This window comes from Polyergus mexicanus, unplaced genomic scaffold (assembly GCF_030449975.1).
Source record: "Polyergus mexicanus isolate NDT 795.1 unplaced genomic scaffold, iyPolMexi1.0 SCAF_6, whole genome shotgun sequence".
NCBI lineage: Eukaryota > Metazoa > Arthropoda > Insecta > Hymenoptera > Formicidae > Polyergus > Polyergus mexicanus.
In genome coordinates, this window is record NW_027223326.1 from 686118 (window position 1) to 708075 (window position 21958).

Here is a 21958-nt window from a genome sequence, read left to right on the forward strand (position 1 = left end):
ACAAAAAGCTCTCGAAATCATTTGTTACAAATAAGTACGAATGTCGATGATATAAATGCGCCAAAAAGAGCGACGTATAAAGCGGAGAATTTATGCTCGACTGAAAGATCGATCTGGTCGACTCGGAAGTTGACGCTACTCAAAACGCATTCGGACGATTAACGAGATGACGGCGACTGTAATGAGTGTTACCAATCGGCTGGTAATGCGCGTGATAACAGTCGATCGCCGTCCGTACGGTTCTCCTGTCACGATGTGTCCTCATAATTCAAGTATCAATAAATCATTTGTTTAATCACCGTTCCCTTCTTTCTCTCTCTCTCTCTCTCTCGGTCTTTCAATCGTTAATAACTGAACGAAAAACTCGTCAAATCACGACAATGTCCATATAATCTCGCTTCGGATAATCAATACGATTCCCATGTTTCTCTTCCCTTTTGATGCGGAAAAATATCAAAGAAATAAGAATATAAGATGCTTCCCAGGATCACCGCATCATTTTCTAATCAATCCTAATGGCAGATTTCTGAAATCATATGAAGATTTTACCTCGGTAAAAATGTCGAGGGAGGTTATCATTTTTTGCAATTTCCCAATTTTTACCAATACATATCTTTGTAACTAACAATAAACCTTAAAAATGAAAATTTTATCCGAAATTAACGGAAAAATATAGTTTGGTAATTTTTTAACTCTCTCAATAAAATTTAGTTTACGAAGTCTTTTTTTTTTTTATCATTTATTATTCGGAAATTATTGATGTCTTGACATTTTTACTAAAAATTATCTTCAAATGCAGTGATCCTCTGTATAGAGAAACACATACATATACAATATAAAACAATTTATAATGGTATAAAATATCGCCTGCTTTGGATAATCATCTTTAATAATATATAAATTTTGTTCAAATATTTTATAAATATTCTATAAAAATACTTTTTCCTCCAATTTTTTATAATTAATATACAATTTCAAAAATATTTTGAATTTATAGATTTATCTTATAATATTCAACTTTGCTTTTGTGTGAACGGAGAAATGCAGTGTATATATAAAATGACAGAATCTCTTGGTAATTTGTCTCGAATATATTTTATTATACATACATTATTGAAAATATATACATGGTAGACTGCAGCTTTTCGAAGCAGCGAAGTGTCGATATAATTAGCTACATTCGTATGCGAATCTGTTTATTTATTTATTTATTTTTTTTTTCCTTTTGTTCGACGACGTCCTCTCGATAGCCAAGATCTTTCGAGGTTGTCGGGAGGCACGTGTAGGCCGACACGTGTAGACCAGGGATGTTGTACGTGAATCATTTTTTTTGGAGTTTCCGTTATTTCTTAAAACAGAGCTGATTGATAACGGCCGATCCGCCAGATCCGATCGACTCGGCGAATCGTCCTTGGTTTATTACGACTATTACAAGACTGATCCGTCAATCCGTCGATACACGCAGCGGATATCAGGATACTTTCGCTGACTTCGATTAATATCTGAATCTTTATTTTTCTCTCTACACACATGCATACACACAGACACACTCACGTACACCCTCTCGCCCTTTCACTCTCGCTCGCGTTTTCTCTTTCTCTCTCTTTTTTTTTCTTTCTCTTCCTATTCACAGCCTTCCTATTCAAACTTACTCAGCCTTCTGTCTTGCACAGCCAGACACTTATTCGATCATTCGGCATCAATGTTTGGATCTCGTATTTCCTTAATTATCGTTATAACACACGATTCAAAAAACGGTGACAACTGCGGATTATTATAATTAAATTGTAAGTGGCAATCATTGAAAGTGTGTGATGGTACTTTGTCTCTTCTCTCAGAAATTCAAGCGAATGTCGTTTATCTGAAAATCGTCAAAGCAAGTTCCGCACGCCTACATCAAAGGGTATTTCCGATAGGCGACTCTTGCAGTTATCGAGCTGCGCAATTTGTTACACAACAAACGCAACGTAAATAACGATGACAATAATGATGTCTCGATCGATCAATAACGATTATAATAAACGTCTTCGCGAACCATCCTCCGGTGATTATCATCGGCGTGTATCGCGATCTGTCCTAACTGACATTCGGACGCCGAGTTAAACCTTGGTTCAGCCAAATAACATTCTATACGAGCGTTATAATTTATCGCGCGGCGAACGATACGATCGTTCGCGACAACAATTTCACCGGATACACAGAGTCATTAATCTTGTAACATTTCAGGCACTGCGATTGACTTTGTATTTTGAGTTTAACTCGCGCAAATCCAATGCAGGCAGGCGCAGTCAATCAGGGATTCGCTTCTCTCTTTTAAGTTCGTACGAGAAAATCGTGAGAGATCTCGAATCCCAAAATGCCGTATAAGCGAGGTACAATTCGCTTTCGGAGGAGTCCGGAAGAAAAACGCAAAGATACGCTCGTATCGAAATTCGCGAGAGGAATAGGAAAACCTTGCACGGGTGCGGGTAGTGTGTGGTGGTGTGTATATGTGTTTATGTATATATATATGTGTATGTGTGTGTGTGTCCTGCATCATTACGTCATGCATAATCGTACATCGCTTATTAATTGTTAATCTGACTTCAAACGAGACACGTTTACAATGATCACGTTACTCCTCTAGGGATGACACATGCAGCGTATAAAACATATCTTATCTATATATTTATTTACTGTTGTTTATATATTTATATATATTATATATATATATATATATATATATATATATATATATATATATATATATATCTAGGTTGCCGCATCCGTTATTTCTGTTACACGCTATATATTCAATATATATATACGCGATACGTCCCTTACGTGCTACCAAAAGATTAACAATCGGTATTTCATTGTTCCTTTTCCCTCTTCTCAACGTTTTTCTCACGCCTAACGACACGCGCCTTGTCGTTATATCAGCAAGACATACCACATTCGCAATTCATGATTCACGAATCAAAGATAGAGGAAGGAAAATGTTGAGGTGCGTCCGACGGATATTGCACTTCGAAACTGGACCGCTTAAAAATATCGCGTTTTGGTCTTCGACTGGCCATTAACGCGTTCAAAATGCGTCCTCGGCGTCTTCTCGAGTAAAAATCTGGCAAGAGTACATTTCTAAAAATATATCCAATGCTGATGTATGTATGTATGTATGTATGTGTGTATGTATGTATGCGTGTGTTGTCTCTTTTATATTCAAAATAAATTTTGTCGATTCCGAAACCCAAATCCGTTCCGTCGTGACAATTTTCGGAGAAACTACGCAGTGTAGAATTTCCTCGTGTACAATTAAATGGAAAATAGTAAATCCATATACATATATATATATATATATATATGTATATATATATATATATATTTGTATATATAGGGGTCGTATTTTCCCGCAATCTGTCCGCAGCCTCGGGAAACCATATTTAATTATTTCGCATCTTGTAATGAACTGCTCACGATAGCGTCTATAAAGGTCCCGCACAAGTCGGTTGCTTCATCGAACAATATATCAAGACCCGATCGAAAGATTTGCGCCGATCTTACGATCGAACTTTACGAGCACTTGGCTAAAGTAGTTAAACGTTTTTTTGTTTGTTTATTCTTCACCATCGGGCACATTGTCACTGTAGTCACGGAGTATCCAGAATTCAGTTGGCTAAGATCGCCGAATTACCGTTCTTCGCGATACCTCCGTAGCTTCATGATACTACCGCCATTCCGTTTTTATATAACCTAGGCTTAAAAAGTAAAAAACGCGCCAGCGCTGTTCGCCGCCAGCTCGAAGTTAATCGGTTTAACACATTAACGCTTTGATTCGTTTTTGTCAGTCTGTGCTCTCCTAGTCCATGACAAGTTACAAAAAAAAAGATAATAAAACAGAGAAAATAAAAATAAAAGAGAATAGATGTCCGGGCTGTCGAGGAGAAGTTACATTTACGCGGGACTCGAAGGTACGATCCGCGCACGGAATATCGTCTGCCCGCGAATTGATGTAAAATGCATCTTTCACGTGCCACTGCTAAGCTACGCCAGCAGCGGTGGTCGAAGTCGAGACTCGAAAGACGATACTCGAGCGTCTTTCTCTCTCTCTCTCTCTCTCTCCTTCTCACTCTATCTCAAGTGTCCACAATCACAATATGTCAAAATTTCCACCGTTAAAATTGTATTGTGCGCTCTTATTTCGAAAAATTCCGCGATATGCGTTCTTTTTCTTTTTTTTTCACAAAAGGAAAGAAATTCGTAGGTATCGTTCAATAATTACGCGTACACGCAATCTGTTAATACTTTTAAACAGACACCGAGAAGAAACATTCTCATCGCACGTATTTTATCGGTGCGTATGTCTACGTTATACGATAAACGATATTAATATCCTAAATATCATTACGACGAGATTCGATTCGCGATTGCTATATCGTATTTGTTTTTTTTTTATTTTTCTTTTTCTTTTTCTCGTTTATCAATAGCATTATAGGCAGTGTTCGTTGAGAAACTGCTACAGTTACACATCGAGATGTGTGTATGAATATGAAATTCGATTTCTGGATACAATTGCAAGCATTATGCTCGACTCCATTGCCCCTAAAACTACCGTTTGCCTTTTCTTCCTCACCCATCGGTAATATACGCGCGCGCGGGTGCTCATTAAGATATTTATAAGACATTTACGCATTTACGTTTCTTAAAATAAGTATCTCGTGTTTATCGAACAACGTAAATCGATAAACTTGCTCGCGTAGCGCTAGGAAAATACGCGTCCAAACGCTAATCAAAATAAGCTACACGCTTTTAAATACATACGCTCAGTATAAGCGTGAGTAGCTCAAAAAGTACGCGTGTCATTCCTTTCCGCGTGACAAACATCACGCTAAATGAAGATCATAAAGAAACGATAATATTGCTAAAAGAAACCTGAGAATTTCTTTCCTTTGCAAACTAACTTCCCGCACATAATATAACCGAGTAATGATGCACATACTATATCGAGATAACGGAATACAAATAAAAATGATAGTAAGTATAGTAGTGACAGCGGTATTAATAGTAATGGTAGCAGCAGCAGCAGCAGCAGCAGCAGCAGAGGTCATAGTGGTAATTGCAGTAGTAGCTTCAGTGGCTGTGATGATGGTGATGTACTTCACTCGTTGCGTCTCGGAGCTCGAATCGATTTAACGATTTGCAATTGATAACGAATCCCCGGTTCTCACTTATCAATGTGTGATAGGCAACCAGAACGCTCCTCCGGTAACCACGAGAGAGAGAGAGGTCCTATAATCGCCGTAGCTGGCGATCACCGATAAAGGTCCACTATAATCCCCCGTGGATATATATCGGACGATTTTTACTTCGGAGTTAGGAGTTGAAGGCAAAATCACAGAATGACGCAGCACCGACAGTATCGTTGTCGCGAGGCTCCCGCGCTGGGTGGCGGAGTCGGTGGTGCGAAATACGCGTGCACTTTTAAGTTCGGTAGATGAGCCTAAAATATAGTACAAACGATAACTCAATCTCTGTAAATTATTAATAACTAAAAAATTAGAATTAACCTTTTCACAAACAAATAGATTGCAATTGTATACGATTACGATTTGTTCGTTCGACGAGACAAATAAGAAAAAGAGAAATTTTTAAATTGTAGCGTAATCCATAGTAATTTACCTATGATAATGTACTATAAACTGCGCTCGCGCAAATTTCTCACAAACATGATTCATCGCTAGGCGGAAAAAGCAATATTATACTCCGCAACCGGACGGAGTATTGTAATTATGCGGGATTGTATTTTTTGCGGAATGCACGATCTATAATTCGTAAACAGTTGCGTGACGCAAGTATGCAAATAACGGGTGCTAATAATAACAATTCCGCGACCGTAGAATCATTTCTCTCGCGTAACGTACGATCGATTGATATACGATAAAATAGGAGACAGTACTCTGAGTTTACGTATGCCCTCTCTGGTAATGTGTAGGCAGTCGTAAAGTTCGATACGTTCAAGATTGTGGCAGGCCTGCATCAGATGATTCAGACCATTGTCCGAGATGTTCGGGCAGTTGTCCAGCTCCAAGACAGCTAAGTGCTCGGCCGCGCACGGCGATAGTGCGATTTGTCGGAGGCCTTCGTCGGTGATCAGCTCACAATGCGACAGACTCTGCGCGCAGAAATGCCAAATGCGATACCCATGTGTTTTCGTTATCAAAGCTCTTGATAACGATACGCGGTTCAATAAAACCTGCGAACGCTAAACACGCTTTGTCGCGTATCTAAATGAATACTGATACATTGAATCATTACTCACTAGTTTCTCCAATCTCGGACAACCCATCGCCAAGTGAGTTAGGGTGGCGTCGGTGATTAAAAGGCACTCTTCCAGATCCATCTTCTCGAGCAATTTGCAATTCTGAAAATTGAGACTCGGATAGATTTCGTGTTTGAAGCGAAATTCGAATAAACAACGATCGATGATCAACTCACTCTCGCGAGGGCTTGAAAGCCCGTATCTGTGAAATGGGTGCACGCAACGCATTCGAGTACATTGAGGAGTGGACAGTGTTGTGCCAGGCTAATCAACGTCGCGTCCGTTAAATTGGGGCAATTCGACAGGCAAACGTAATGCAGCCGTGGACACCGTTCGCTAAGTTCTCTAACTCCGTCGTCCGTTATATTCTGCAACAAGTATTCTAAAATGATTTTTACTTATTAATAATGCCCGAACAATACTCATCAAGTCGTATTTCTCGATACAAATTTAAAATTAAATATATTCCGCAAGATTTATTATCAATAAAATATATACAGGTAATTGAAGTTTTCTCCTTTTTACTTTAATATATCTCGCTTCTTATTAAAAAGTGAAATCTTAATTATTTTTTGTACAATCAAATGCTATTAAATCGAACTGCAGATTTTATTTTCCATAAACTTTTCCTTCAACTTTGTCGGTTAGAAAAAAAAAAAAAAAAAAAAAAAAAAAAAATTAATTTGTTTTTAACAAGAAAGAGACACAAGGACGAGTCTTATCTCGAGAAAAACATGTGGCGATGTCTCGTCGGCGGCAAACTCATCGCGAGCACGAACGATCGTGACGTCTGAGAGACGTGAAACGCACAATTGTTTCTCTTTGTGTAACACGCGGATTTGCGGAGTCAATGAGTTAAGTACCCTGCATTCGTGTAGATTGATCGCCTCGAGATTAGGACAGTTGCGCGCCAAACACATTACAGCCTTATCCGTGAGCTGGCGGCATCCCTTGCTCAGGAAACTACGGAGTTCCGGGCAACCCTTGGCGAGCGCGTCGACCCCGTTGTCGGTGAGCAGCTCGCACCACGAGAGATTGATGTGAGTGAGCAGCGGACAGCCGGCCGCGAGATCCTTTAGGGACATGTCCGTTATCTCGGGACACGAGTCCAGATTCAGTCGCTGGAGTTTGGGACAATGACTACTGAGGGCCGCGCATGTCGCATCCGAGATCCTCTTGCACTGGCTTAGATTGAGCTCTTCGATATTGGGACACGATTGGGCTAGAGTGCGCATAGAGTTGTTGCCGATGCTCTGGCATCCTTTGAGCGAGAGCTGCCTGAGGAATCCGCCGCAACGCCTCGAGATATTTTCTATTACTGGTCCCTGCGCACAAACATCCCGCATCCATCATTCGCGTTAATCGCGACTCAAAAGTGGTCGGTGATTATCGCGCGACTATCGTCCCTCCGTTTCTATTTACCTCCACGTCTCGTTGAAAATCGAAGAGATCGATCCTCTGCCAATTGGACCCATCGAGCGCTAACACGTTCCAGGCCTTGCTTACTTGGGCACAACGGCATAGCGATACGACATCGAGGTATGAAAAAATTCTGTCAATCACAGAAATTCGTTAGCGCGTGCTATCGCGTTATACGTTTCGCGATTACTTCGCAAACGGAAGAGTGTGGACTTAAGCTTTTCGCGAGGCTAATAGGACGTAATACATTTTACGTCTCACATATCAGCGTAAGAATCATACTTGCGCCTCGGTTGCGAAAAATTTTGAAAGATGAGAATAAATGTATGTACAGGATACCGTAGCTAGTTCAATGTAAATCAAAATTTAATCTTCAAAGAGAGAAAAAAAAAAAAAAAATTATGTTCACATATTTTGCGATATATGATTTGTATATATTTCTCTTTATTATATCATTACAATTTATAAAATATAAACACGACGAATCCAACACGTACGATAAAATATCTAATTCGAAATCAAATATACAACAGGTATCTTATATTTCTTCATTTTTCTTTTTATAATCAAAATCAATCGTCTATTGCTATAATAATCTCGCCCGTCTTATAATATAAAAATAATTTCTATTAAGCCGAGATGTGTGCGAGCCCGTCGTCGTACCTGAGTAGTAATTCTTTTGGCAGTTTCTTGTTAATCTGCGCCTCATCATCGTGAAACACCCATGTTAGCTGCAACGAAAGACACGTGATTAAATACGACCGTGAATACCATATATATGACGAGACGGTTGTGTTATCGCTCTCACAGAACGACAAATGTTCACAGAGAGCAGTTGACACTTTGCTCCGTTGCACACACACACACACACATACACACATTCACACAGATACACACACACGCTCGTGGCAGAGGGATAGGAGAGGAAGACGGGACAATCAGAAAGAGAGAGGGACGCAGATTAGACACGCTTTTCATGACAAGACATCATGAAAGAGAATGGAGAGAGGGAGAAGAAGGCGCGGGTGGAAAGACGTCTGTAGTAAAGATCTAAGCATTGGCATATGTCTGGATAGAGTTCTCTAGATTAACTAACCTGCATATAGGATTGCTTCATGGTAGTGACAGGGTTGTGAGTATGCGATTGCGACGTGTAATAACCGCCCTGATGATGATAGTGTTGTTGATGATGATGATGATGATAATGGTGATGATAGGATGGATGCTGCTGCTTCCACCATTGTCCACCGGTACCGCCGCCACCCTTTTCCGATTCCTCGACTGCCAGTACCCCATGGCCCCCTCCTCCCACTCCTAATTGTTGGAGACTTACTTTTTTCTATATATAAAAAAAAAAAATAAAAAAAAACATTCCAATATGTGTCATCGCGCCGACCGTCCCGGTGCTCGCACTCTCCCGTGATAAGCGGAGTCGCGGCCTTGAACGGCATTTCCTCTTTCGTCGCACGCTCGAATTTGGAGGATTTCACGCAACAGTGAGGGTTTATAAATCCATAATCCTATATGCCAATCGCACATCCACGATTATATACGTAAAGTCTACTATAATTACATTTTTTTTTTTTTTTTTTTTAGATCTGATCAATTATGGACTTACTTAGGATTGTTATTGTTTTTGCACTGAGATTTTCAATTTTCAATTTGCTCATTATCGGAATTATTATTAGCTGCATGATAAAATTAACTGTATGATAATTTAGTGTTTAATATATTGAATGTGACTTTCATTTGTTTATAATTTCAATACCGATTATAATGTGTAATTATTATTAACTATAATAATTACGATATACAATCTCTAATAATTACGTTCTATTCTAAATTGCGGAAACACTTACGACGCATCTATATGCGCGATTTCCTTTCGCCACATACTAATCGCCAATTAATTCATCGTCGATCCCGGCGTGAACAATAGCGTATGCAAAGTCGGGAGTCAAATGATGGCACGATATTCTGATTGGAAAGTGATATTTCGCTGAACTGTTATTTCGCAGGTAAATGTATTCGCTACAAGCAAGCGCCATCACATATACATATCATTAGTACAATGTTACACAAAAATTATTATAAAAAAACATACGTACAACGAAAAATCGTATAGGGATTTAAATATATGTAATACATGTATATATTCTAAATTCTAAAGTATATCATGCATTTGTACCTATCTATTAGGTGTACAACTTTGCTTCCGCCGTTTTCCTATAGATGGCTTTAGCGGTAAGTAGTGGTCGAAATAAATAGATCATAGACATCGTGCGATAAACTTGGGCATCTGTCAACATAACCCCATAGAAACATTAGTCGATTTGTGTCTGCATCATAAAGTTATTCTCGATTGAAAATGTCAGTTTACGAGCCAAATTCTCGTCATTTGCGGGTGGTTTTAATTTTCTGCTTCAATATGAAGAAATCTGCGGCTGAGGCTCATCGAATGCTCTCAAATACTTATGGTGAAGCCGCTATTAGTGAAAGAACGTGTCGTGAATGGTTTCAACGCTTCAAGAACGGTGATTTTCACGTCGAAGACCGGCATAGCGGTGGAAGAGACAAGGTTTTCGAAGATGCAGAATTGGAGGCATTACTTAATGAAGACTCGAGTCAAAGTCAAAAAGAATTGGCACGGTCATTGGGAGTGGACAATACTTTGAATCATAAATGTATAACCAGTTTTTTTACAATAAAGCCCCGAATTTCGGAAAAAAAACGGCGGAAGCAAAGTTGTACACCTAATATATACCGTCAAATTTCGATTCGTGATCAGGTTTTTTTTCAAAAATGATAATCTGTCAGATGGACAGACGACGCGTTTTATGTAACAGACTGCACATCAACGCTTGATTAACGTGCATATGATCGAACGTATCACGATCTCTCATATCCTTTATTAATTAACGCAAAACATCTTTTATCTCCGAGTATATCTCGCTTCATCGAAAGCTATCATGCATCAGGAGCGGGTGTGTGTCTCGTTGCATTTTTAATGAGTGCTCGCTGTTTAATTATCAGGAAGTTAATAAAAGTGGAGACAAACTCGATGGCGGATTCATGCTGGATACATAATAACATGGCTATTCACAACAAACATTTTCAAGTGTAAGTTGTTTGCCGAATCGCAAATAATTTCCTCTTTTGCTTTCGGCGTAACGTTGTCTCATCTCTCGAGATGAAACAGCTGATGCGTGCAAGTTGTCCGTATGCGTGTGTCATATATACGTATATCCCTCTCTCTATTACGCAATATAATATATTATAAGAAACAAATTAAATATATGAGTTGCTTGATGGTATGTAAGATGAGAAATAATTAAAGATAACGAAGTTACTTTTCGCCCTATGCATTCGCCTCCATATTTCGACATACATATTGAGTGGAAAGTTCATGCCGTTTTTATTAATCTTCATCTGTTAGCAAAAAAACGGAACGAACTTTTTATTCAACTTAATAATAATAATATAGAGATATATTATAAAAATATGTATGCTTATTTAGATACATGCAGATTGCTTCGAAACGAAAAAACTATTTTTCCACTCTCGGTTGTGTTACTTTTTGTATATCTTTTTAACGCGGTCAGCTGTTATAGAGCTGTATCTTGTCAATGTTAAAAATAAATCAATGAATTCGCTTACGTCTGTCAGATATATACATAGAAATAATCTATATACAATGAGAGAGCTTCTCATGTTGTATGGCCGTAAGGATAGGAAGACTGTTACAATTGTAGGTCGCGAAATTATAATTTCCAACCTGCTGTATTCAATATTTATTTAATAAATGCCAATTGGAATGAAAAACTTCTTTCCTTCAATTTCTTCTGCGACAGAAAATAAATTAAAATTGATATTTTATGCAAAGATTTTATCCCCATAAAAAATTTGAAATATAGATATATTTTATTATAATATATAGACTTACATATATGTAATATTTATTTGAAAGATATTTATATATAATTATTTGTCTCTCTCTCTCTCTCTTAAAAATTTATTAATTTGTTATCAATCACTTTTCATGTTAATTGGGATATATAAATTTGTTAATGAAGGTAACGAGATTGTTGGACTCTGTCCAATATTTTTTCAACACATTTTTTTACATGTATAATAACAAAGTTATCACGCCACGATTCGTATTTATAACACAAAAAAATTCTAAATGCTCGATATGCACTTCTAATATTGCGCATGTAGAATTTATGCAAGCGCAGGTTATCTGAAACGACGTTAGAAAATTTGTCGAATAATTATAATAATTCATAATTTTTTCGCGAAACTTGGTCTCTCTCTTGCGATAAGTCTTCTCCTACCTCTCTCTCTCTCTCTCTCTCGAATTTTAAACCGATAAAATTTTTCAATAAATTTTTGCATTTAACGATCCATCGAAACAGTTCATAATGCATAAAAATTGTAGATTTCGGTAACCAAGATAGATTTTATTTTGGTATGCGTTCTCGCCGTTCCATCAGAAATGATCAATTTCGCGTGCGCGCGAGGGTTTATTTTACCCCGTCTACGAAATTGGGATACGTCCTTTCGTCATTGTGCGCGTCCTTGAATAATAAAGCGTTTTTATCAATAATGACCGTATGCATAGATACGCGGGTGGCTCTTCAAGCTTCCATGCCTTATCGCATCAAGTATGCAAGCGTTGCATAAAATTATACGGGATAACGAGGCGACGAGGTTCAACGATAGCCATCGATGCGACGAAGATACGCGACTGCGTTCGGCCTTAAAACATAAAATACGAACACACAGCCTCGTGAATAATTGCGACTCGTATAATCCAGAATAGTCCTCGGTACGCAGCAAGCGAAATAGTTAAAATAGCCGCTGCGAAAGATACGTTTTCATTTTATATTCCGCTACGGATACATCTGTAATTCAGACATATACCTTCTCAGTTGTCGTTGTATTCAAACAAAACTTTATATCTTCAAAGACTAAAGATAAATAATGCAAAGCTTGATTCTTGTACGACAACTTTTACATTAAACGTATCTTTCACATTATTAGTTAAAAGATATCTATTCGAGCATGTTCTCTATTTAACGGTATATAAAAAAATTTTTTAAGAAAATATTTAAAAATTTCGAATATAAATATCGCGTAAAAAAAATAATAATTATACATACCGATAAGCTTGATTGCTAACAATGTTTATATTTAAGATTAGACTGCTTTAATCTATATGTTACTTTCATCGTGCAGTATATTATACACGTGTTGACTTTAATAGCGTTATCGCCGTGGATTTTCCTCTTAAAAGTTAAAGCGCGCTTGCAAATCCCGATGAGTGCTTCTTAATAACTTTATTATTACTTAACTTTAGAATAAATTACCGCGAGGGATATTTAACATCTTTATCAGAACACTATATGGTATAATACATACATATATATATATATGTATACATTACACGCATGTATAAAAAAAAATTGACGAATTAAATGAAATTAAGAGACATATGTGAGAACTGTCATCTCGACTCTCTTGGCTCCTGGCTCGTTTCTCCGATTTCGCGCGGTACGGCGAATTCCGCGCGGGCGGACTGAAAAGCGGCAAAATAAACTGACATCGATTCGCCATACGCCTTAAATACACACACACGGGCGCCGCTGTGCAATATAACGAATACACCGCGCGTCGCATGTTAAATGCGGAAGACAAATAGCGGGGACGCGCCGTAAACAAAGTGCGCAAATGGCGAACGACGCGACGAGACGTGGGGGCGAAGACCCCCGCGCGCGACGCCGTCCGTGGATACGATTGCCTTCCATTATTCCTTATCTTTATCAGGGAGACCCGCGAGAGAGCGAGTGATATCGCGGTCGCGAGAGATCAATGCGGTCGTCGAGAATTTCGCTCCGGGAAGGGAGGGGAAGGGACGAGGACGAAAGAAATCTGTGAAGGGGGGCGATAGCTCGATGACAAATAACACCTTATATTCTGAGAATTTTCTATATATCTATATTTAATTTTCTTATCGATCAACTATCAAATTAATTGCTTTCTCCGAACGTTCATGTTTTTCTTTTAAATACGCGAAATTAGACATTACTCGAAGATTAATCTTGGATCAGTATTAATTATTTAAATCTTTCGTTTTATATGTATGGTAAATGTATATTTTGTGTCATTGCTATCGTGTTATTTTTATTACACATTATTATTATTACATCTTTAATAATTGTGTAAAGATAGAGTGATTGTTTTTCTAAGATCTATATTTCCTTGTCGTCACAGTCACACACCGCGTAGATTCAGTTTTTAGAGCAAATTCCGTCGCACCGAGACAATGCAATGTGACGTCATTTCGTGATGCGCGCGTTCTATAATTTACATCTGTCCACTACTACTATCTCTTTAATTCCTTCGATGTTATCCGATCCATGGATCATGGATTACGAGAAAGGGAGAAGCGGGGAAGGGGAAAATTTGTTTAATCTCAAATTAAAGATTGTTGAGATACGCATCAGAAAAGGCGTGTGCTTAACTATATCGATCGAAAAATACACGAGACACTTTTAATTATTTGAGAAAAGTTTCGTTTCTTGTTACAGAATTTCGTTACAAAATTCCAGAAGCGATAAAACTAGGCAAAGTATTTGGCATGAAAAGTTGAAATATCAAAAGGAATCGCCCCCCATACAGCACTGAAGCTTGCAACAACATTGCTGCAACATTGTAATATTGCATATTGCAGTTTAATGTTGCAGAAATATTGCAAAGACATTATTTTACAATATAACTTTAGCAATGTTATAGCAACATTCCGAAAATATTATAAAAAAAGTATTCAATAATCGCTAGTTTATTCGTTTACCACTATGCGGCGCATGTTCCGCTATTCCGCATTTAATTTTTAATCATGATGATTATATAGTTTACAAAGAGCGGCTAGTAAGATTAAAAAGATATAACTATTTTTATTAGCTTAAATTGTATGATATAAGCCCAACACAGGGGACTCAAATATTGGACTAAGAATTTTTTTAATAGTTTCCATTCTTATATAAAATCAAAAACTTGATAATAATTTTTTAACATGCAAAAGATACTTCAGATTTTAATAAATAAATTTTGAGATTATATGAAGACAAAAGAGAGATGTGAAAAAACTTGTATGCGTGCATCCATCACAATCTTTTTGCATATCTGAATATTTCGGATACAAAGAGATTGTGAATTTACAAAATTGCAAATTGAGTTTTTTCTTATTTCTCTTAGATATTCTTTGTCACTGAAGGAAGTCGAATGTGTACCGAAAAATTTGCGATTTATAATTTCGTTATTATTATAATACAGAAAATCTATATACACATTAAATCCTGATTCTTATATGCCTAATTCCTTATTATTTTTTTCATATATTAAAGATATTATGTCGATAAATATACATAAAGCATTATTGCATATATATTATATTGCTATGTTGCTGCAATATTATATTGCAATATTTCTGTAGGCGGACATTTTACTGTTGCTGCAATATCATAACAACGTTGCAGCAACATTGCGTAATGTTTCTGCAATGTTGCAATCTTGCAGAAAAATGTTGCTGCAATGTTGTTGCAATCTTGCGGTGCTGTATGGGCCGTGGATAAAATAGTTATCTTTGAACGAAAGCGTTTCGGAGAAATTTAAGATGCCATTTGTACCACTGTATTTTTAAATAAAAATCGATTAAAATTATATTATCGTTAAAAAGATTTGCATATTTTCCGTTTAAAAATATATTATTAATTTCTATTTTTATATATATTATTTATTTCTCGCTCTGATATCACAGCGTTGATATGCCAGATATATGTGTCGCGGCTTAATACGATATCAAAGATTAAATTCTGATAAAAACAAATCACCTGATCTCACACAAAAAAAAAAAAAAAAAAAAATCATTTCGAAACATTTACAGCATTCTCTCTTTGCGAGATATTAAATTGAATTAAATAAAAAATTTGCAAAATCTCGATCGTAACTTCAAATCGATTAAAATCGGCAATGAAGAAGAAAAAGGGGCACTCAGCGACAAAGATATTCACGGTTCCTAAGTTAATAATAAATTCGAAACGAAACATACATATATAGTCCGTCCGCGACCTCCATCGCGTTGCATCGTATTGTTGATATGCCGTTACAGCTTCTTGCCCTCGCGACAAATCGCTCACTCGTCAAGAGGAAGCGCGCCAACGATGTGGCCCCTAAGCCCGTGTAGGCAAGTCTCAATCTTAGAGAAGGTTTATATATATAATCTAATTTGTGTGTGTTGACTAATAATACAGATCGCGATAAAAACATATCATAAATAACAATATCTATAGAGATATTTCTGAGAGTTTGGCATTTGTCCCGATTCGTCTACAATAGTTACGATTTATATGCAACAGTAAACTTGAAAAATTTTCTAGGCTACTTCACGCTCAAGAATAATTGCTATCGAAGATATTTTGTCATTACATCCATATATGACAAATATTAAAAGAAGTATATGATAAGGAACGTATCATGTATACATATATAAAAATTTTACACAGAAAATGGAAAAGAGAGAGAGAGAGAGAGAAAGCGCGAATCAATACGGATTGATCGGCGAAGCGTCAAAATATCTGTTCAATTCTCCGGAATGAATGGAAAATCGCCAGGGTCTCGTTTCGCGAAATCACAGGCAACGGTGTGTCGATGGCCGAGAGAGAGAGAGAGAGAGAGAGAGAGAGAGAGAGAGAGAGAGAGAGAGAGAGAGAGAGAGAGAATCGTTCTCGTGACGGGCGACACGCGCCGATGCGTCCGTGCTCGCGCGCGCGCATCCTTCTCTTCTCTTCGAGGAATCACGAGAGCGCCGATCGTGTTGCTAAGAAATTACATACCGGAGAATTGCGAACGATACCGCTTATATTTCGGCGCGTCCGAACACCGTCTCCGACGCCGGAAACGCAACGTGATCATCGATAAACAACAATCGCGTTTCGCGATAATCGTCAGAGATGTGAAGCGGAACGAAGCGAAGAGAAAAAGGATAAATGGAGACGAATCCAATTTCCTCGAGTTAAATTTGTCGTCGATATATTTATTCAATAGCAATATCAAGGAGGTAATAGAGTTTTCGTGAATGAAGGGGCTTTCGCGAATTAACCTTGGCGGACGATAGATAAATCACGAGACGCATTACTCGTTGTCGGATCCGAGAGAGAGAGAGACGGATTTTACTTTAACGGTAATTTAATTCGAGGCTTAGTTTGCGGGATATCGCATATTTAAGATGGGAGAATTGCGAAAAATGAATGAGCGTGCGACGACCTCCTCCGATCTCTTCGCTCGAGAAAAGTTTGCTCCGAAATTCGCAAGGAACAATGTCCCATACAGCACTGAAGCTTGCAAGAACATTGCTGCAACATTGTAATATTGCATATTGCAGTTTAATGTTGCAGAAATATTGCAAAGACATTATTTTACAATATAACTTTAGCAATGTTACAGCAACATTCCGAAAATATTACAAAAAAAGTATTCAATAATCGCTAGTTCATTCGTTTACCCCTATGCGGCGCATGTTGCGCAATCTATTCCGCATTTAATTTTTAATCATGATGATTATATAAAGTTTACAAGGAGCGGCTAGTAAGATTAAAAAGATATAATAACTATTTTTGTTAATTTAAGTCGTATGATATGACCCTAATACAGGGGCTCAGACATTGGACTAACAATAAGAATTCTTTTAATAGTTTCCATTCTTATATAAAATCAAAAAATTGATAATAATTTTCTAATATGCAAGATATTTCAGATTGTAATAAATAAATTTTGAGATTATATAAAGACAAAAGAGATGTGAAAAAACTCGTTGTATGCGTAAATTCGCCACAATCTTTTTGCATCCGGATATCTGAATATTTCGGATACAAAGAAATTGTGAATTTACGCAATTGCAAATTGAGTTTTTTCTTATTTCTCTTAAATATTCTCTGTCACTGAAGGAAGTCGAATGTGTACTGAAAAATTTACATTTTATAATTTCGTTATTATTATAATACAGAAAATCTATATACACGCTAGATCCTGACTCTTATAGGCCTAATTTCTTATTATTTTTTTCATATGTTAAGGATATTATGTCGATAAATATACATAAAGCATTATTGCATATATATTATATTGCTATGTTGCTGCAATATTATATTGCAATATTTCTGTAGGCGGACATTTTACTGTTGCTGCAATATCATAACAACGTTGCAGCAACATTTCGCAATGTTTCTGCAATATTGCAATCTTGCAGAAAAATATTGCTGCAATGTTATTGCAATCTTGCAGTGCTGTATGGGGTTATGTGTATATGTCCATCTCTTCCACCAATTCTAGGACATCCTGCATATATATATATATGTTCTCTTTAGCCGCGCTCTGTACATTTTTCTGCACAAATTTGATCCTCTCCTTTCTCTTCCTATCTCTCTCTCTCTCTCTCTCTCTCTCTCTCTCTCCGAACATATAGCGGTTTCGTTTTGAGTACAAGAAGCGCAACAGCAGAAACGCAGTTAAAAAGAACAAGTCAAGTTTCGAAACGTGAAAGAAATTGACGTGGACGAAGAAAGAAACGTTAAACATATTAGCGAAGAAGAAGAGAGAGAGAGAGAAAGAGAGACGAGGGGGGGGGGGGGGTAATGGAGACGACAAAGAAGCACGATGAATCAATTTGATAAATTCGATAAGAATTGAGATAAAAAATCTCTAAGTTTTCGTCGCATCCATAGTCTCAGAACTTGAAAACCTGCGATATTTTCATATTTTAATTATTTATACGTTTTACATTTGAATTTGACGCCCATGATTTATGATGTTTGGTCGAAGAAGTCCCATATACACGCCAATAACTTTTCGCAATTTGCAACTCATGAATGGAGTAATAAAAATTGCAGGAACAGACTTTATTTGTTTATTTGCCGAGATTGCAATAACATGATGTCGTATCGCAACGTTTCACTTATAACGTACGTCTTTCATTGAGGGGAAAAAAAAAAAAAAAAAAGATATATTTATTAAAAAAACACCTTTTTTTAAAAAAAAACCTATCTCTAAAGTATATATACATATAGTTTTGTATGTATTGCAGTTATGATTTTTGTGGAGTAGTATAACCGTCCTAATTTTCATCATTGTTATTGTATATAAAAGTGAATATTTTATTAAGATATATGAATATTCAATCGAGACACAAGTACAATTATTATCGGATTGATAATCTTACTCTTAATGTCTGAGAGCAATTTATTTCAATTTGACAGATAACCGATGTGCGTCGTAATTTTAGTAAGAATGTGAAAGTCATATATCACAAGTATATTTATACTATGCATGTTTGTAGATTGCAAATCCAATATAACGCATTTAATAACGTTCCTGCGTATCCGAATTATCTAATTCAAACATAAGATAGCGAAGTAGCCTACTAGAAAGATCATGGGATCCATTATTACTATTATCACTATTATCAGTCTTATGAAAATCGACCGCATTGTCATTATAATCGGAGCGTCGTGTAATTAAAACAATAACAAAATATTAAACAAAGAGATACGTGTACCTTACAACTTAAATAAAATAATCTAAAATATTTAATCTGCATTACAAGAGACAGAGCGAGGCAGAGAACGCTACGAAAACACGGACCCATTCACAGCTTCTTACTTATCACTGTCGGGCAAACATTGTTATCGAGAGCACGCGCGCGCCCGCCGCGCTCGTGTTTACGTTCGTCGTCGCGACGCGCGCGATTTTGGCGGTGCGTCGCGACGACGAGCGTCACGACGCGTCATCTCGCCTCGCCTCGCCACCGTCCCGTCAAGAGAGCGACGTCCGAGAACGCGCGCGCGAACGATGACGCGCTCGCCGTTGCGATGACCGTCGACGAACATGGTTCATCCGATCAGATTGACAGCGTCGTGACCGTCAACGCGGTCGTTCAATGAACAATGACGCTCATTGACATTCCGTTCGTGCATCTTCGTCGTCGTCTTCGTCGCTGTCGCTGCTCGGACGCAGCCAGAAACGAAGAACAAAGAGAATAGTAAGCAGGGCGCGGGGGAGGGGAAGGCGTGCATTTAACAACGAGAACGCATCGCTGGGGCGACGTAGCCACCGTTGGCGATAGCGAGAGCGACGGAGAAAGAGAGAAAAACAAAGAGGTGGAGCGCGAAAAAGAGAGAAATAAAGAAAGACGGAAAAGAAGGACAGGAGGAAAGAGGAAAGAAAGGACAAAGGATGCAGTTGGCTGACTAGCTAGGCAAGCTGCTCGGTTGCTTGGTTGGTCGATGAGAATATATACGTAACATGCACGCGAAAAAGATTGGAGAATGACAGCGTGTTGCCAGCCAGCCAGCCAGCCAGCCACAATAACGAGAGAATGCCCTGGCGCATGACGCCTTTACCGCGATCGTCCTTGTCGTAGGTCGTCAACGTCGTCGTCATCATCGTCGTCGTCGTCGTCGTCGTCGTTGTCGTCTTCCTCGCGATCGTGATAGGGACGCGAAATAGCGGCGACGAGGATGCCCGTGGTGAGACGCCGCGCTTCGCGGAGGCCAGGGGAACGAATCAGCTGTTCGCCTCGGCAATGACAACATTGAACACGCACGACCCCCCCGAACGTGTGGCACTTTGACGCGCGTTTCTATCGCGTCTCGACCGCGGACGCTTGGACAAACGGCGTTGACTTACCTCGAGCCTGGTGCGCCCGGAGTGTATCATCCTTTTGCGTCGCGTTATTTTGCAAAACTTCGGGGAGTACCCGCACGGTGCAGTCGCGAAAAAAAAAACGTCGCGCGGCTGAGCGAGTATGTACGTTTCGCGAGAGAAATGGCCGAGTCTACTGAATGCTCGACTCGACGTGCAGTTGCAATGGGTAAGGGGCGGGGGGAGGGGGGGAAGACTGACAGAACGGTGCGCTGCCACTTTCCGTCAGAGCCGCGGCGTACGACGCGCGGATTCGTCGGCCGCTGTCGACTTGACGACAGCGCGGCCAACCGACGCTCCCGTAGCCGTTGTTTACCCGCATCCTATTGGATCGTTATTTTTGAGTAGGGCGACGGGACGACGTGCGCTTTGTGTGCACGACGCGACGTTGAGAGAGACATGCATCATATGGTTCCGAAACAAAGAACGAACTATTTCGTATCTACAGTCGGTATTGCTGGTAGCGTTCTTGTCGACGTAGATCGGTTAGGGTACCAAGTTATCGATGACAGGATGAACGAATTTTATGCTACCCAGATGAGTGCCAAGTTAAGATCGGCGCGTGTTTGCTAGATTCGCTTTTGATTCACATTTTCATAAAGAACACCGCGTGGAAAGGGGGACAGAAGGAGGGGGCGGAGGGGGGTGGGGAGGGGTAATCTTGTTGACCTGGATTCAATTGTGATTTGACCGAAATATTTAATTTACGGATAGAGGGATTGCGAGAGATGACGAGTGTATCAAATGTTGCGCGTTGATGAAGAGTTGATTATTATCTGAACGATAAGCTTTTCTCGTCAAAGCAGTTGGCATTAATTTCATGATGACATAGTAAACGCGCATAAATAGGAACGTACAATTGAATAAGATAGAATTGTTGGATAATTCATATCATCGGCGATACAACAGAGAGAATGCGTAATACTCGGATGATGAGTAGCATGATTAGCTTAATATAATGTAATGCGTAGTGCGTATAATACGATATTAAATGTCGCTTTAAGAAAACATTATTTTTCAATTAAAATGTATTTTTGATATTCGCCCATACAGCACCGCAAGATTGCAATAACATTGCAGCAACATTTGTCTGCAAGATTGCAATATTGCAGAAACATTGCGAAATGTTTGATTTTATATAAGAATGGAAACTATATTAAAAGAATTCTTAGTCCAATGTCTGAGCCCCTGTATTAGGGTCATATCATACGACTTAAATTAACAAAAATAGTTATTATATCTTTTTAATCTTACTAGCCGCTCTTTGTAAACTTTATATAATCATCACGATTAAAAATTAAATGCGGAATAGATAGCGCAACATGCGCCGCATAGTAGTAAACGAATGAACTAGCGATTATTGAATACTTTTTTTTGTAATATTTTCGGAATGTTGCTGTAACATTGCTAAAGTTATATTGTAAAATAATGTCTTTGCAATATTTCTGCAACATTAAACTGCAATATACAATATTACAATGTTGC

General features: G+C 38.3%; 1 protein-coding gene across 2 annotated transcripts; it reads right to left on the minus strand.

Annotated features, from left to right (window-relative positions):
* Positions 1-1361: 1361 nt before the first annotated feature.
* On the minus strand, positions 1362-20621 carry LOC138934413 (F-box/LRR-repeat protein 20). Of its 2 annotated transcripts, XM_070298114.1 has the most exons (9): positions 20459-20621; positions 8814-9056; positions 8381-8448; positions 7721-7850; positions 7162-7623; positions 6475-6666; positions 6299-6400; positions 5936-6151; positions 1362-5479 (listed from the first exon to the last, which is right to left on the minus strand). In XM_070298114.1, exons 1-9 carry the CDS (start codon positions 20486-20488, stop codon positions 5372-5374), a joined length of 1551 nt encoding a protein of 516 aa, XP_070154215.1. In that variant the 5' UTR covers positions 20489-20621; the 3' UTR covers positions 1362-5371. The 2 variants fall into 2 exon arrangements, with proteins under 2 accessions (XP_070154215.1, XP_070154216.1); XM_070298115.1 differs by lacking the exon at positions 8814-9056.
* Positions 20622-21958: the final 1337 nt, after the last annotated feature.